Source organism: Montipora foliosa, chromosome 9, assembly GCF_036669935.1.
Source record: "Montipora foliosa isolate CH-2021 chromosome 9, ASM3666993v2, whole genome shotgun sequence".
NCBI lineage: Eukaryota > Metazoa > Cnidaria > Anthozoa > Scleractinia > Acroporidae > Montipora > Montipora foliosa.
In genome coordinates, this window is record NC_090877.1 from 24,958,806 (window position 1) to 24,973,622 (window position 14,817).

At 37.9% G+C, this 14,817-nt stretch overlaps 2 protein-coding genes across 3 annotated transcripts; one reads left to right on the forward strand and one right to left on the reverse strand.

The window, feature by feature from the left end:
• Positions 1 to 311: 311 nt before the first annotated feature.
• On the forward strand, positions 312 to 14,516 carry LOC137970054 (lysine-specific demethylase 8-like). Of its 2 annotated transcripts, none has more exons than XM_068816511.1 (5): positions 312 to 638; positions 3,159 to 3,462; positions 3,651 to 3,788; positions 12,908 to 13,263; positions 13,817 to 14,516. In XM_068816511.1, the coding sequence occupies exons 1-5, from the start codon at positions 316 to 318 to the stop codon at positions 14,298 to 14,300; spliced, it is 1,605 nt and encodes a 534-aa protein (XP_068672612.1). In that variant the 5' UTR covers positions 312 to 315; the 3' UTR covers positions 14,301 to 14,516. The 2 variants fall into 2 exon arrangements, with proteins under 2 accessions (XP_068672612.1, XP_068672613.1); XM_068816512.1 differs by having other exon boundaries at positions 313 to 638; positions 3,159 to 3,363.
• Positions 9,915 to 11,208, reverse strand: LOC137970055 (androgen-induced gene 1 protein-like). Its single transcript, XM_068816513.1, has 2 exons — positions 10,748 to 11,208; positions 9,915 to 10,509 (listed from the first exon to the last, which is right to left on the reverse strand). Exons 1-2 carry the CDS (start codon positions 11,148 to 11,150, stop codon positions 10,232 to 10,234), a joined length of 681 nt encoding a protein of 226 aa, XP_068672614.1. The 5' UTR covers positions 11,151 to 11,208; the 3' UTR covers positions 9,915 to 10,231.
• Positions 14,517 to 14,817: the final 301 nt, after the last annotated feature.

Here is a 14,817-nt window from a genome sequence, read left to right on the forward strand (position 1 = left end):
TCCTTTGTATTTATGTTAATTAGACCTACTGCTCTCATTTTGAAACAAATATTCTTTTGAAACTTGCTCGTCGTAGCGAGGCTAGAGAGGATTATTACTGCATTAAAACAAAAGAACATTTTATTTGGCCGCTATTATGAAAGAGGTCTATGCTCTACCAACCGAGCTATGAAGCAGAATACTTCGGAGCAGGTCAATTTATTGGGCTCATTTGTTCCAGCGAAGGCTCGATGAATGAAATGAACTTATGGACCAGGTCCATGATGGGATGCCTGTGGATCGGATGCACAGGCATCCCACAGTGCATTGAATGCCATGATGGCAAATGCTGCTCGTCCAAAGGAAACCGAGTCAACGAATGATAGAGAATACCTCAGTGAATGGCCTCCAACGAACGATAGTTGTGAATTGGAAAGATGTGTCGAAAAGAAGCGACCGAGATTTGATCGAGACGAACCAGCTGGATTAAAAGAAGGCCGTGAGAGTTCACGCGAGGACGATCCAGATGAGCTCGTTTTGTGGGCCCGGCCTGCTCTGGCAAGATGGTGGAGGAGAAGACAGAAAGAAAGGAACATATCCGAGTTTACAAGGTTACCAAAGTCAAATAATCCAAACACACTGCTTAAATTTGTTGCCTGGTAGGTATAAGTGCTGAGGCAAGAGTCCCGACCCAGTCCTCTTCTTGAATAAACAAAATAATTAACAATAGCCCACTTTCGATATATTAAAATTCAGTCCTAAACAAAAGACATCATCTCGAGGCTCTGGGGAATAAACTCATACAAATCCTTATATTTATTCCCCAGAGCCTCGAGATGATGCCTTTTGTTTAGGACTGAATTTTAATATATCGAAAGTGGTCTATTAGACCCGTAGCCCGCAAGGGCTACGGGTCAATAGCCCATGAGGCGAAGCCGAATGGGCTATTGACCCGTGGCCCTTGAGTGCGAAGGGTCTAATTGTTTTAGTATCATCCAACTAGTCGGACAGAAAAGGCAATGATAAAGTTAGCAAATGCAAGTTGAAAATATATTGATTTGGGAATAAAAGGAAAGAAAGCGTCATGCTTTTCGCTACTCGAGGACTATTACTAATAGTCCTCTAGTAGCGTAGCTAATCAAAATGCAGTATTTGCATTAGTCCACTAGTTGGGTGATACTAATATTTGTTAGTATATAACAAAATTTAGTGTAAGTCTTAGCTAGTTTTTACTAGTATAATGTTTTTGATATGTTATATGTTGATGTTGGGCATGTTTATGTGGAATGCCGTTTGTATCAAAAATACTTCTTTAAATATAAATTAAGTATATAAAACTTATTGGTCTTTAAATATTTAAACATCTTAGCTTATACATAAAACTTGCTACAAAATATAAACTTGTCATGCTGTATATAAAACATGTTTGAAAATATAAAACTTTTTTGAAAATATAAAACTTGTCACGCTATATTAAAACTTGTTGCAATAAAACTTGTCACACCATATACATTCTTTTGTATAAAATGTAACTTGTCACGCAATACGTCCATTGGAACCACTACCTCGCCAAAGGGCGAGATCGAGGTGATGAACTTGAGTTTCCTGGATTATAAGCTCTATAAAGTTGCGTGAAACGTTTTGACAAATAACTCAATAACGCTGTAGTACACAGGCTTGAGAAGTGGTGAGGTGATTTACGAATTGTCTCCTACAACATTCCAAGTCTTTGGCTTATTTCATTGAATGGTTTCAATTTTTGTTGGGTGACAGTGAAAATGATCTATCGACTGAGTTAATGTGCCTATCAAATCGAAACTTTAACATCCCCCCTCCCCGCCAGGCAAACCCCAGGCATTTGACTATCTTCTGTGCCCAGGGAGTGCGGAATTTGACCTTTGCCTGCATGGGGTGGGGAAAATTGAACAGGAAGAGTCAGGTTTTAAATGATTTTTTTTTTCGGGTGCCAAAGTCACTAACAGCCATAAAACACGTGTTTGGACAAGATGGAAGAGTGTAAAGGAAGAGATAATTATAGCATTTGTGAGCTATTGGCTTACAAAAAAGGTCTTCAAAAGTTGGGGACAGACAGACAAATCCGACGACTGGGTAGGGCATTTGAACACTATTTTGGCCCGAGGGGGCGGGAATTTAAACAATCCAATCTTCAATTTAAAAGTTATTACATTGTTATTATTATTATTATTATTATTATTACTATAGATCTGTGAATTCTGACTTGCTGGACGAGGGAACAAGGCCGATGTAATTTTGTGTGCGTAACATTCTTATTTTCTTAGAATCCTGGGAATGAGGGAATATCGTTGATGGTGTCACTCTTAAGAATATCTTCAGTACTAGTGGTGTAAATTTACAGTCTGTGGTAGACCTGTAGTCTGCAAATTTTGCACCCCACTGATGTGCAGCCTGTAAGGTGACTCTGGCAGCTACTATGCATCCATATTTGATCTCACCCACAGGCACCCAACCCATGCATGAATATATGGAAGGACAGACAACACAACGCAGGGGTAAAAACACCTAATTCTGAGTTCAACCATAGTACTGAGTCACTCAACATTGGTAGAACCTACGGCCCTGTCTGTAGGTCCCAATGGTGCATTCTTTTATAGAACGATATTCAATGGCTTACTTCTATCCTCTTGGAATTAAAAGAATCAGTGAAATGTCATGGGTATATTTTTATAAGATAATATTGTTTTCAAAATAGTTTTAAAAGTAATAGCCTATTATCAGGTCTGGTTATGTTCTGCCAAAAACATCACAGTTTTTAAGATGGTTGAGGCTTTTACTCCACACATAATGGTTCACAGACTTACTGTTCCGATATTCTTTCCCATAATAGATGTTAAGTTAGAGCTCTAACTATTCCCAGGGACAGCGCAATGGTGAGAGCACTCCTCTCCCACCAATGTGGCCTCGGTCTGATTCCCACAGTTGTTTCATGTGTGGGTTGAGTTTGTTGGTTCTCTTCTCTGTACCGAGAGGTTTTTCTCCAGGTACTCTGGTTTCCCTCTCTCCTCAAAAACCAACATTTGAATTGATTTGTGTTAATTTGTTGACTTTTGTGTACAGTGTCTCCAATTACTGCTCCTGCACTAGACACTTAAATAAAGTTCCTTTCCTTTCCTTTTTTCCTTTTTCCCATTGTTTGACAGCCTCCCTGAAGGGAGGGCATTTTTGAAAAGGAGGATTGAAGCCTTAAAGACCCAGATAGCTTTGAAACCTGGAAGTGCTGCCCAACATTCTTCATTAGCATCTTATTATGACTTGCTACAAGACACATCATCTGCTTTGGATTCTCTCAACATTGCTACTGCGTTGAATCCACAAGATAAGAACATAGCGTGGCTTCATTTGAAGGTAAAACAGTCTAAAATTCTTGAAGAGAAAAGAATAAGCCTGCAGGAGAAGCTTGCAAAATGTTCGTCTGTCAAGTATAACATGCCTGTGCCAACAGGGGTGAGTTGTCATCTGTCATAAGTGAGTTTATGAGAATGCAAAGAAGTTAATCAGGGAGTTGAAACTTGAAGGGTGTTTACTAAACATGGAAGAATCTGTTTGGTCTTCCCATTACTATTTCCCTCTTATTCACTGGTTAAGAAGCATTGAAATTACTTGTACTGAATACACAGCAAATTGTTTTTCAGGTGAATCGCCGTCATTACAGCACATTAAGTTGCAAGGAGTTCCTGTTTGAGTACTGTGTGCCTGGCATCCCTGTGATAATTACTGGTGTAGTTGAAAAACTGACCTCTGTTTCTTGGACTTTCCAGCACATTAAAAAGGTAATTAAAGAGCCTGTGCATTCTAAAGACTAAACATTTTTATTTTAAATTCTGGTTTGGTCTCAAGTCTAAGGTTACCATAGTTACTTGTGAAAAATTGTTTCTAGTAAACTAGTACATATAGTCTACTAGTAAACTGTATCCCACCTTGTTTTTGTCCAAAGCTTGGGCTGAAATTCCTACCAGAGCATAGTGATGAACATATTCAAGTAGCCAAACTTTAAAATTCACTCGTAACTAGATTAAATGTCTTTTTAAAGCGGACATATATAATTTATATAGTATGACAGTCAGTAATAAGAGGAAACAGGATTTGGGTCCATGAAGTCTGAGACACTGTTGCAGTGCTCCACCAGTAAAGTATTATTCAGTGCTTGACCTTGGGACTACTTGAACTGAAAATTTACTAGTCCTGAGTAAATCTCTGGTAGTCCTTCCTGATATCAGCATGGCAACATTATTTGCAATATCTTTTCGCCATCTTTGTAAATAACCCAAGGAAAAGTGTTTTTCCATTCAGGGTGGAAATGCCTGACTTTAATGGTTCGATCCTCTTGATCATATGAAGATTTCTTAGTCGCTTCTTTGCTCTTGCTCTCTTTTGTCTCCAATGTCTTTTCTGCGTCTCCACTACCCTCTTTATGGTGTTTGTTTGGATAATCTCTGTTCACACGTATCTGAAAAACAAAATACCTTGTGTGGTGTCCCGCAAGGGAGTGTACTAGTGGGCCTTTGCTCTTTCTCATTTATGTGAATGATATATGTAAAGCATCAAACAAATTGGAATTCTTTTTATTCTTGGATGACACCAACCTTTTGTATGCAAATAAAAATCTGAGATCCCTTGAAACTGTAATGAATGATGAGTTACTTAAAATTGTCGACTGGCTAACTGCAAATAAACTATCACTTGATGTCAAGAAAACTAACTAAGTATATAATTTTTCATCCTTACCAGAAGCGCTTAAATTACGACGTCAATATTAAAATTCTTGATAGCCGTGTAAATAAATGTTTTAACCTTGAACGTAAAGAGTATGTCAAATATCTAGGGGTCATGATTGACAACCATCTTTCGTGGAAACATCATATTAACTATGTTGCGCTAAAAATTAGTAGAAACATCGGGATATTATCTAAATTAAGACATTTTGTTCCTCCTAAGACACAGGATTTACAATTCTTTAATCTTCCCGTATCTTTCTTATGGCCTCGTTGCCTGGGGCCAGGCTGCAAAAACTCATTTGGAGAAACTCGATCCTTACATTACAAAAGAGAGCTGTGCGCCTAATTAACTTCGCACCTTTCCGCTCTCATGCCGTCCCTTACTTTCTTCACTCTAACATTATGCCTATTACAATGCTCTATTTTAATGAAGCTTTCTTCGGTTTTAATGTTTGATGTTTACAATAACACTGCCCCTTATAATATTTCACATCTCTTTATTCCTACTCAACAAATCCACTCTTACAGCACTCGCTCCTCCTCTTCTGGAAATTATTACATTAGCCACTCTAGGCTAAATCAGAAAAATGATTCGTTTTCTATTATGGGAGCCAAAATTTGGAATAGTATACCTGAAAATTTACAAAATTCTTCAAAATCTCTCTTTAAGGAAAAAGTTCATACAATTTTGTTGAAAATATTTGAAGTTCAGGATAGATATGCTGACCTAAACACGATAATCTCCGATTTTAAAAAATATTAGCCCCCGCTTGTCTAAATAGCTGCCTCGATTTTCTTATCTCAATTTCTCTTGTGACTGACTTTTTTTATCATAAATATGGTACTTTTTTTCACTTCAACTATTCGTAATAAATCTTACGCCGTCTACACACCACCTGCCTCGATTAGCCTTGCTATTTGCAGGTGGTGTGATATTTGTATATTTAATGTAAGAAATAAAGATGTTGTTGTTGTTGTTGTATCTCTGTTGTTAGAACTATAAAAATTAGGCCTCTAATCTCTTCATGATAAGAACACTGGCAGTCTAGACAAAGATGGTGGGCTGGGAGTTTGTTTAGTCTTCTCGCCTCAGTCCTCGCATTTGGACTATCTGTTTTCGTGATCGAAACGTTGTGAGGAACGCATCGAAACAACATTTACAAGACGTGTATTTTGTTTTTCACCTAATGTATTTTTTTTAGACATTACAGAAACTAATTACAAATTAGTTACTGGTCCTGTGACTAGTGGTTCTAAGTTTCTACTAGTCCAGAAGCATTTTGCACTAGTCCAGGACTAGTGGACTTACCGCTAAGGTCGAGCACTGTTATTATTATTATTATTATTATTCAAATTTTCAACACAAACTGGGAGCTCAGGTCATTTTGTGAGGTTGTCATAAATCTGTGGAGAGGATGTTACATTTATCTAGTATATTTTAATGTTTCTTAATATACTGTTAAGTAGCTCTTCCTATAATCTGACATGTATACTTCTGTTACTACTTCATATATTTACCCATTCACCCCTAAACCGGCCTAAACCTGTCATAATTAGTATTTTACTTCAAATGTCTAACACCAGATGATTTTACCCGTCAATGGGGGAACCCCCAGGAGTCAGTGGGTTAATTAATTATTTGACAGGGCCTATCTATCACAAGCCCAGTGGTTTCCTTTGGGCTTCCTCACCATTATCTTTTTAAAATACTTTAAATACTATGCTCTGTACAGAGGCAAAACAATAAACTTGAACTTGAAAATTTGAACTGCAGTTATGAGTAAGCCGTAATGATTTTGAACTTATGACCTCTGCGACACTAGTGCAGAGCTTGCAAACATACCTCATTGGCAGTGCAAATGTACATCTTTTAATAGGAAGGGAGAAGAAGGTCATTAATGCTAACAAAAGCTATAGAATGGCACTGACAATAATAATAATACTACTACTAATAATAATAATAATAATAATAATAATGCCAAGGCTTCGTAGCCGCACGAAGTAGGTTATTGCTTTGATGAACCACACAATGTTTTTGAAGTTGATATTTGAATGAAGACAATACATGTTTCGGATGAGACATCAGCCATCGTCAGTTGTACAGTGAGAAATAAAATGAAAATATGCAATAAATAGTATAACAAAGTGAGTTATTAAAGAGAAAAATTAAGGAAGAAGGCGCAAACCAAAGAAAAAAGAGTAAAACTACTTAAAGACAGCTGCTCCCACAGAGTGATGTGCATGGCTTCCTTGATTTTCAATTGGAAGCTTGTGGAAGCAGAATTGAGAATTTTTACAATCTTCTGAACAAAGACAGCGACAATTTTCAGAACTCAGGTGTTTAAAGATATGGGAATGTTTGTCAGAGGAGAGATGTTCGCGGATGTGAGTGGCAAAGTGTCTGTTGGTTTCACCAACATAACAGGCACTACAGCCTGCACATAAAAACCTATAGAATAGAAAGATTAGTCAAGAATCTTTATAATCTTTATTCAAACTCACTGACAATATATAGCACACTGGTGCTAGTTTGAGTGAGCAAATACTACTAAAGCTGAAACTCAGATTAAAGATTAACAGAACTTAAGTCCTGAGATAATCTAATATTATCTTTAAGAGAATTCCATAAGTTTGGCCCTAAGTATCTAGTAATAGATTTAAGTCCATGTGATGCTGTGAGATCATATGGTGTGGCACGTAAAAAGAAGAGATCCCTAATGTATGATATAGCTACATCATTAAGTGCTTTATACACAAGAAAGACAACATTTTAAAGCCTTCTACACTGTGGTCAGTGGCCATCAACAACAACAACAACAATAATACACGTATTTATTGTACCCGAGAGATGTAAATAAAGTAAGTTACAATCATAAATAATGATTGATAGTTCTTATCCTTATTTTGAAAGACACTCTGTAATGCTCATTTGTTTAATTTTTCAAGCTTATCTGCATCAATTTATGAACAAAAGTGCCACACAGTAGAACAGTAATTAAGATGTGAAACAATAAAGGAATTGTATAACTTTAATTTGGCATCAAATGGGATAAAGGCATTTGAATGTGTAAAGTACACTCTAATTTGTTGACTAATTTTGTGGCATAGGCTAGCAATATGTTCATGAAAATTAAGTTTATCGTCAATGGAAACTCCAAGTAATTTAATACAGTTTTCTTGTTTAAGTTCTTGATCCGTGATTGTAAATCCGTAGGGATAGGATCCTTGACCCCAAACCGACTCCTGATATTACAAGGGTAAACACCAACTAGGTCAGTGTTAGAAAAAGGACCTATGTACGGTGATTTAAAAAACAAACAATAATATTATTGTCCTTATGAGTACCACCCTGAGAGGAATCAGAAGTGAAGTGATTGTTGAGAAATTTTCTAACAACATTCTTGATGATGTTAGAAAGGAACAAATTCCTCTTTAACGTCTTGGTAAGGTTATTTATGTCAAGGTGAAAGCCAGCCCAAGTATTGTTGATCTTATTAAAACGTTCAGTCTACCAGAGTGCGCACTAATCCTGATTCATACCAATTAGTTTCCTTTCTTAGCTTAAAATTAATACTGGTAGTCTTACTCTCTTTTTTTGGTCTGCACCTTCATCCTTAATCATTCTCATTAATTAATATCTCACTTTGTTATACTATTTATTGCATATTTTCATTTTATTTCTCACTGTACAACTGATGATGGATGAAGTCTCATCCAAAAGATGTATTGTCTTCATTCAAAAATAAACTTCAACAACATTGTGTGGTCCATCAAAGCAGTAATAATTTAAGATAATAAATAATAAGTTATAGAATGACACTGACAATAATAATAATAATGATAATAATAATAATGATGCATTTGATTAAAAGGTTTAGCGATAAAAAATTTTGATTTAAAAACATTTTAAAAAAAGTTTGACGACGTTTCGACGTTCACATAATGTCATTCTCAAGTCAAAATGAATAAAAATTAAACAAGTATATATAAGATAAGTAAACAATAGGAACTAATGTACAATAGAAAATATGTATGAGAATAAGAATAAAATACAATAGAAAACAATAAAAATTAAGTAAAAAGTTTTGCATTAATGGAGTCACTTTGTACATTGAGAGAAGGTTTAAGTTTCCTAATGAACAGCATTTCGAAACTAGGAAACAGCATTTCGAATATAATATCATAATGGACGTATTAGGGGGATGATGCCGAGACTTAGAAGTCGAGCTGAAGGAGTTGGTCAGGAGTAAGAGTAAGGGAGTTCTCCATAACATGCAGAAGGCTGTAATCTCGGGAACAAATAGACAGAGGAAATAAAACACAAAAACACCAGCACCTTCAGTGCAACTGTTATCCAAGATGGTGATAATAATAATCATCATCATCATCATCATACCAATATTGATCCGGGTTTATCCCCCTAGACGGGGGTGGCCAGATTTACCCCACTTTGGCAGCAATCTCTCCCACTCTCCTTCTCACTCGATTCATGGCATCCTTTTTCTCCAATCCAACACTCTTGCTCTCCTTCTCCACTTGCATCTTCCACATCTTCTTTGGTAGTCCTCGCTTCCTCTTGCCCTTCACTTCAAACTCCAACGCTTTTCTCAGAAAATGCTTATCATCCCTCCTCAACACATGCCCGTACCATCTCACTCCATTTGCCTTTGCCATCTGAACCACTATTTCCTTTAATCCTAACATCTCCATTAGGTCCTCTGTCCTCTTCTTCTCCATCAGTTTTGCACCACACATTGCTCTCACCATGCTCTCTCGGCCCTTCTCAAAATTGCCATTTTCCCTCAGACACCATGTCTCACTCCCACATAACATTGCCAATCTTACATAACTCCGATAAACCATTCCTTTCATCTTCAGCCAGAACCTTAAGCAAGTCTCTGCAATAATATATAATTATAATAATTATAATAATAATTGCCTTTGATCAAAGGAGAATGTGTCCTAGTTTTGTTCAGAATGGGTGATTGTGTGGTCTTGCCTAAAGGAATCAAGATTTTTCTCTGTAAGGGACACCAAAATAGCCACCCTGAAGATTCTTTTGTTGCTTGCAAGGGCACCCTTGCGTGGATTTTCGCTCACGTATTGATCTGGATCTGACAAGTCTCTTTTTGTCACATGCTTAGTTTTCTAGCTTGGAACCCAACGGAAACATAGGCTAAGTGACTGTCAAATGCACTTCAATAATCCGAGATTACTTCTAGTAATAATAATGTATTGTGGGTTTCACACTTTAAAACTAAAAGGGTTTGCCATACACATGCATGTATAATTTCATTGTGATGATGCATGAGTCAAGGTAAAAGTAACATTTCACGAAATCTATTTTCTTGAGATACGTCTTTAGACTTTAAACGTTAACAATATTATTTTCAAAAATTAAAAACAGTCACTTTTAGCACGCTGCTACACGTCACGCTAACAACTTCTCAGTCACGCAAATGAAAAACGTCACTCATAGTTTTTACTTTGTGTACAAACTACAGATTTTTCTTTTCCAGTGAATCCTCTTGTTGCCATCTGCGTATGGCAATCCCTTCTCCAAATAGGTATAGCAACGAGGAAAAGGAAAGTGCACAAGTAAAGAAGGCAGCTATGGCAGTCCAACTCATCTTTTCCAAGAATGGATACACCCAAATGTCGCTCGCAAATGCCACCCAAAGAACCCAGGCCGTATAAGCCACTCCAAATGCTAATACAGACAACAATCCTTTCGTTCTTGGCGGGTATTTGTGCTCGATAAGCCACAATTCGCACATTGCGGTCCAGGGTGCATTCCGCATAGACCCCACGCCGAAGGTACGCCGAGGGCTTTTAAAATGTACGCCGAATAGGCCACAAGTCTACGCCATTGGTAGCACACTACGCCAAATATTGCCTTTATCACTCGCTTCAGTACGCCGACATTTTGTTGATCGCACGCCGGTACGCCGCAAAATTTTAAAACCCACGCCGAAGATCTTCGGCGTACCCTAAACTAAATGCACCCTGGATTGCGGTAACAAATGGGAAGCTGTGCATGTAGTGATTCAACCACGCAGGAATGAATTTCGCTTCTTCGGGCGTTTGACAAGAGTGTGGATCCGCTGCGTATAAACCCCAGAATAAAATACTGACGGTCAAAGCGATTGGAAATACGAAACAGGCGAACGTGAAGTCGCAAACTGACGCGAAAACATCGCTCTTTCGCTTTTTGAGAAGCTCGTGAAACCCCGTGACAGCTGCCATGTTGAAGTACACGAACTGCAACAGCATGTTTATAAATGTCAAGAACTTGAATCTTCCCCCGTAGGTTTGGTGACTTTCAAAGTTTATTTCGGATAGGTGATAAGTTAACCCAATCAAATGTACTAAGAAACAGAGGTAGTAAAAAATGAGCCGCCCATGAAGACCTGCCATCTTTCATATCGCGAGACGCTGCCGAACACCTGGGTCACGTGGACAGTGTTTTGTTTACATAATTTATTATGTCAGAGTTAGACGAGGTGTGTCACCTCGACTGGCCATTTTGAAAAAAATAGGCACGCATTGCGTACGTTTGGTAGTGCAGTAACTTGACACAGTGCTTTATTCCATAACTGTCCACTGAGCTGCATTTTGTTTTCCAGGAGATTCAAGTTACACACTACACTGTAGGCCACTTTGGAAAATACCATAATACTCTTTGTTTGCTCACCCCCCCCCCCCCCAAATTTTGCATAAGCATTGTTTTTGTTTTCTCTTGGGACCATTGTAAGTCCGAAGAGAAACTGGAAACAATTATTATGCAAAATTTGGGGGGACAAACAAAGAGTATTATGGTATTTTCCAAAGTGGCCTATATGTAGCTCTACTTGTACTCTATATTGTTCTGGTATCATTATAGTGGCATGGTAGATGTCTTAGGCAAATAGCCCCCAGAGAAGACATGCAGCTACTAGTAAAATAATAAACCCAGAAGGATTGAAAAAATTAAAAGGGAATCAAAAACAATGGCCTCAAGGCTGACATGAAGTTTGCTAATTCAACTTCTTTAAGCGTGTACTCTGAGCGTCTGACAGCTTTTCCACGGCAAAAGTTCACTGAAGTTAACCGTGTCCGGTGGGGTTAGTATCTGGATGGGAGATTTATTTTTCGACTTGCTGTCAGAAACATAGGACCGAAAAATCAATTTTAACGCTAAAAAATGCGAACTAAGCAAGATACAGATTTTGTTAGCCTTCTTTATGCAAACAAAAAAAATTTGTTGGAACCCCCAAAATTAAACAGCTAGCATAAAAACTTGTAAAAATATAAAATGAATACAGTCAATCTTAAATGCAATAAATTCAAAACCAAGTTAAGCCTCTGCTTCTCAATAAAGTGAAAACGTTTTCACCATTAAAAAAAAAAAAACAAATAAACTTTAAATGCAAATTTGCATCATTTTTATGCAGCTTTGTTAAATTTGATATTATATTTTTTGACTTAAAAAAATGAGATATTAAAACATGTTGACTATGCCTTAGAGTGTTGGAAATTGCATTTCCAAAGAATGCCCCTGGAAACTCCCTACAGGGGGGTTGCCAAAGCTGACCCCCTTTCACCAAACCCCCTATGCTAAAAAGCCTGATTTCACCCCAGATCACCTATGTAATTATACTAATCTCGGATATTGTGTTCCAGCGTTCTGATTGGTGCACCCTAGTCCCTAGGTTCTCTGTTCTGTTAACTGATTGCAGTCGCTTTGCTTTATTGAAACAACTTTGTGTTGTTTTGTAAAACTGAACAGTTCAGAGTTTAATTATTATTATTCCATTCGCACTTATTGATTATAGTATTGGTTATGGCCAACTCAGTGCTATGGGCCATGTTGGCTTTTTGCCATCTCACATCTAACATGTGCTCAAGGAACAATAATTCAATTCCGAGAGGATAAGATCAGGATACCAACCTTGTTTAGGGACACCAACATGGCTGCTCTGACATTGTTGGAAACTAAGGTGCTTTCCAGGCACTCTGGAAACACCGTAGCAGAGTGTGTAAGCTAATAACATGTATTTTGACCAATTTAATGAGGAAGTATACCAGGCAGTGAGTGACAGGGTGCGATGGGATGTGATACTAGCTACGGAGACTTGAGTGTGCTTCTTATCTACGCCATTAACTGTCCAGACATCTTTTGACTTTGTTAACAGATTGCTGGAGAGAAAACAGCCCCCTTAAAAAGAGTGGTGAAAGAATCAACTGAGTGGGCCAAGCTGGAGTCTGCTTGTAGCATGAAGATATCAGATTTTATTGATTCTTTGGGAACACTTCAAGAACCCTTATATCTGTTTGACTGGAGTATACCAACTCATGCACCTGAACTGGCCAGAGAACTTGTGATTCCTAAATATTTTGCTGGAGATTTTTTACAAAGAACAGCTTCTGGATCTCTATATAAGGACAGCTGGCCAAGCTTGTTTATTGCACCCCAGGGTGTACACAGCGACCTTCATGTTGATGCATTTGGTTCAAACTTTTGGATGGCCCTTTTTCAAGGCACAAAAAGGTTAAGAGCTAGTAAGCTTGTCAGATTATGTTATAAGAGAGGAAATAACGTTATTAAAAAGCTTAACAATGAGCCTCTCTTGGGTGCAGGGAATGGCGCAGTGGTGAGAGCACTCACCTCCCATCAATGTGACCTGGGTTTGATTTCCAGACTTGGCATCGTGTGGGTTGAGTTTGTTGGTTCTCTACTCTGCAGAGGTTGTTTTCTGGGTACTCGGGATTTCACCTCTCCTCAAAAACCAACATTTGATTTGCATTGATTTGTTGATTTCAGTTTACAGTGTCCCCAATTAGCGCTCCAGTGCTAGAATGACTAGACACTTAAATAAAATTTCCTTTTTTCTAGTCCAGAAGAAAAATGCCAGGCAGGGTAAAAAAAAACCTTTTCTTTCAACTTAAAGGTGACCTTGTCTAATTGCCTCCCGAGTTCCTACTAATCAAGTGATTTAATGTCGGAATGTAAAACTACATGTAGGACACACTCCACAAAACAAAGAAAAAGGATTTTTAAGTCTATGATCACCATTGTGTGACAACTTCTTTGTTTTTGGTAGGTGGACGTTTTTCAGCCGAGAAGACACACCACTGCTCTATCCACACTATGAGAATTCAATGGACCTTGTATTTGATGTGGACCTGAGCGATCCTGACTTTGATAAGCATCCATTACTGTGCACAGCAACTGCTAAACAATGTACTTTACAGCCTGGGGAACTTCTCTTTGTCCCTTGTGGCTGTCCGCACAGAGTAGAAAACTTGGAAGATTCTCTGGCTATTTCTGCTAATTTTGTTGACTTGTCCAACTATAAAGTTGTTATTGAAGAACTGACAGCAAATGCATTGGTAGATCCTTGTGCTGAGGAGCTTTTAACACAGTTGACAAACCAAGATTTCCCAACGAGGATGTGCAGCCGGCAAAGAGATCTACCTTGGCACAAATTTAAAATATGGTCTAGAGATAACTACGAGGAATGTGACATTGATATTGCTGATGTGAACCTAAAAAAGACAACACCAACTCAAACGACCTGTTGCTGAACTTGACAGCAATCCAAATAGTTAACGAAAACTCACTCATTAAACATGGTACTCAACTGCAGTAGCTATCTGGGCTGTTTTTTGTAATGCCTGATCATACAATTCTTAGATTAACTATGGTCGAAACCCTGAAGAGTGCTCTGTACTTGTGTTCATGATGCCTTGAACTTGTTTCTCTTGTTAATAAAGAATTGATATTATTAAGGCAAACAGTAACTGTCACAAACTGTTTTGGAATCACATTTTCAAGATCTTTACATTTTAATTGCATGGCAGTTTGTGAAGTCAAATATAGAATAGACCCATGCCTCTTTCAGCTCGGTTGTGGGTCAAAATTACGGCCATTTTTGCTGACTTGCGTAACTTTTTGGCACAAAAAGTGAAAATGGTAAGATATGCTTGTCGAAGGAGGAAAGATTTAGGTCAGTAAGAATCATCATTTGAGGTTAGGTGAACTTTAAATTTATTTTCTCTGGCTTGTACTTTGTGACAGTCTTATGGGAAAACTCCTGTTAAC

Bases quoted from the DNA above. Each gene is read 5' to 3' on its own strand.
- LOC137970054 (XM_068816511.1), top strand. From the start codon at position 316: ATGATGGCAAATGCTGCTCGTCCAAAGGAAACCGAGTCAACGAATGAT. The intron at 639-3,158 runs GTAGGTATAAGT...ATTGTTTGACAG, and splicing joins CTGCTTAAATTTGTTGCCTG to CCTCCCTGAAGGGAGGGCAT. The intron at 3,789-12,907 runs GTAATTAAAGAG...CTTTGTTAACAG, and splicing joins CTTTCCAGCACATTAAAAAG to ATTGCTGGAGAGAAAACAGC.
- LOC137970055 (XM_068816513.1), bottom strand. From the start codon at position 11,150: ATGGCAGGTCTTCATGGGCGGCTCATTTTTTACTACCTCTGTTTCTTA. The intron at 10,510-10,747 runs CAATCCAGGGTG...CCTGGACCGCAA, and splicing joins CAGCTTCCCATTTGTTACCG to TGTGCGAATTGTGGCTTATC.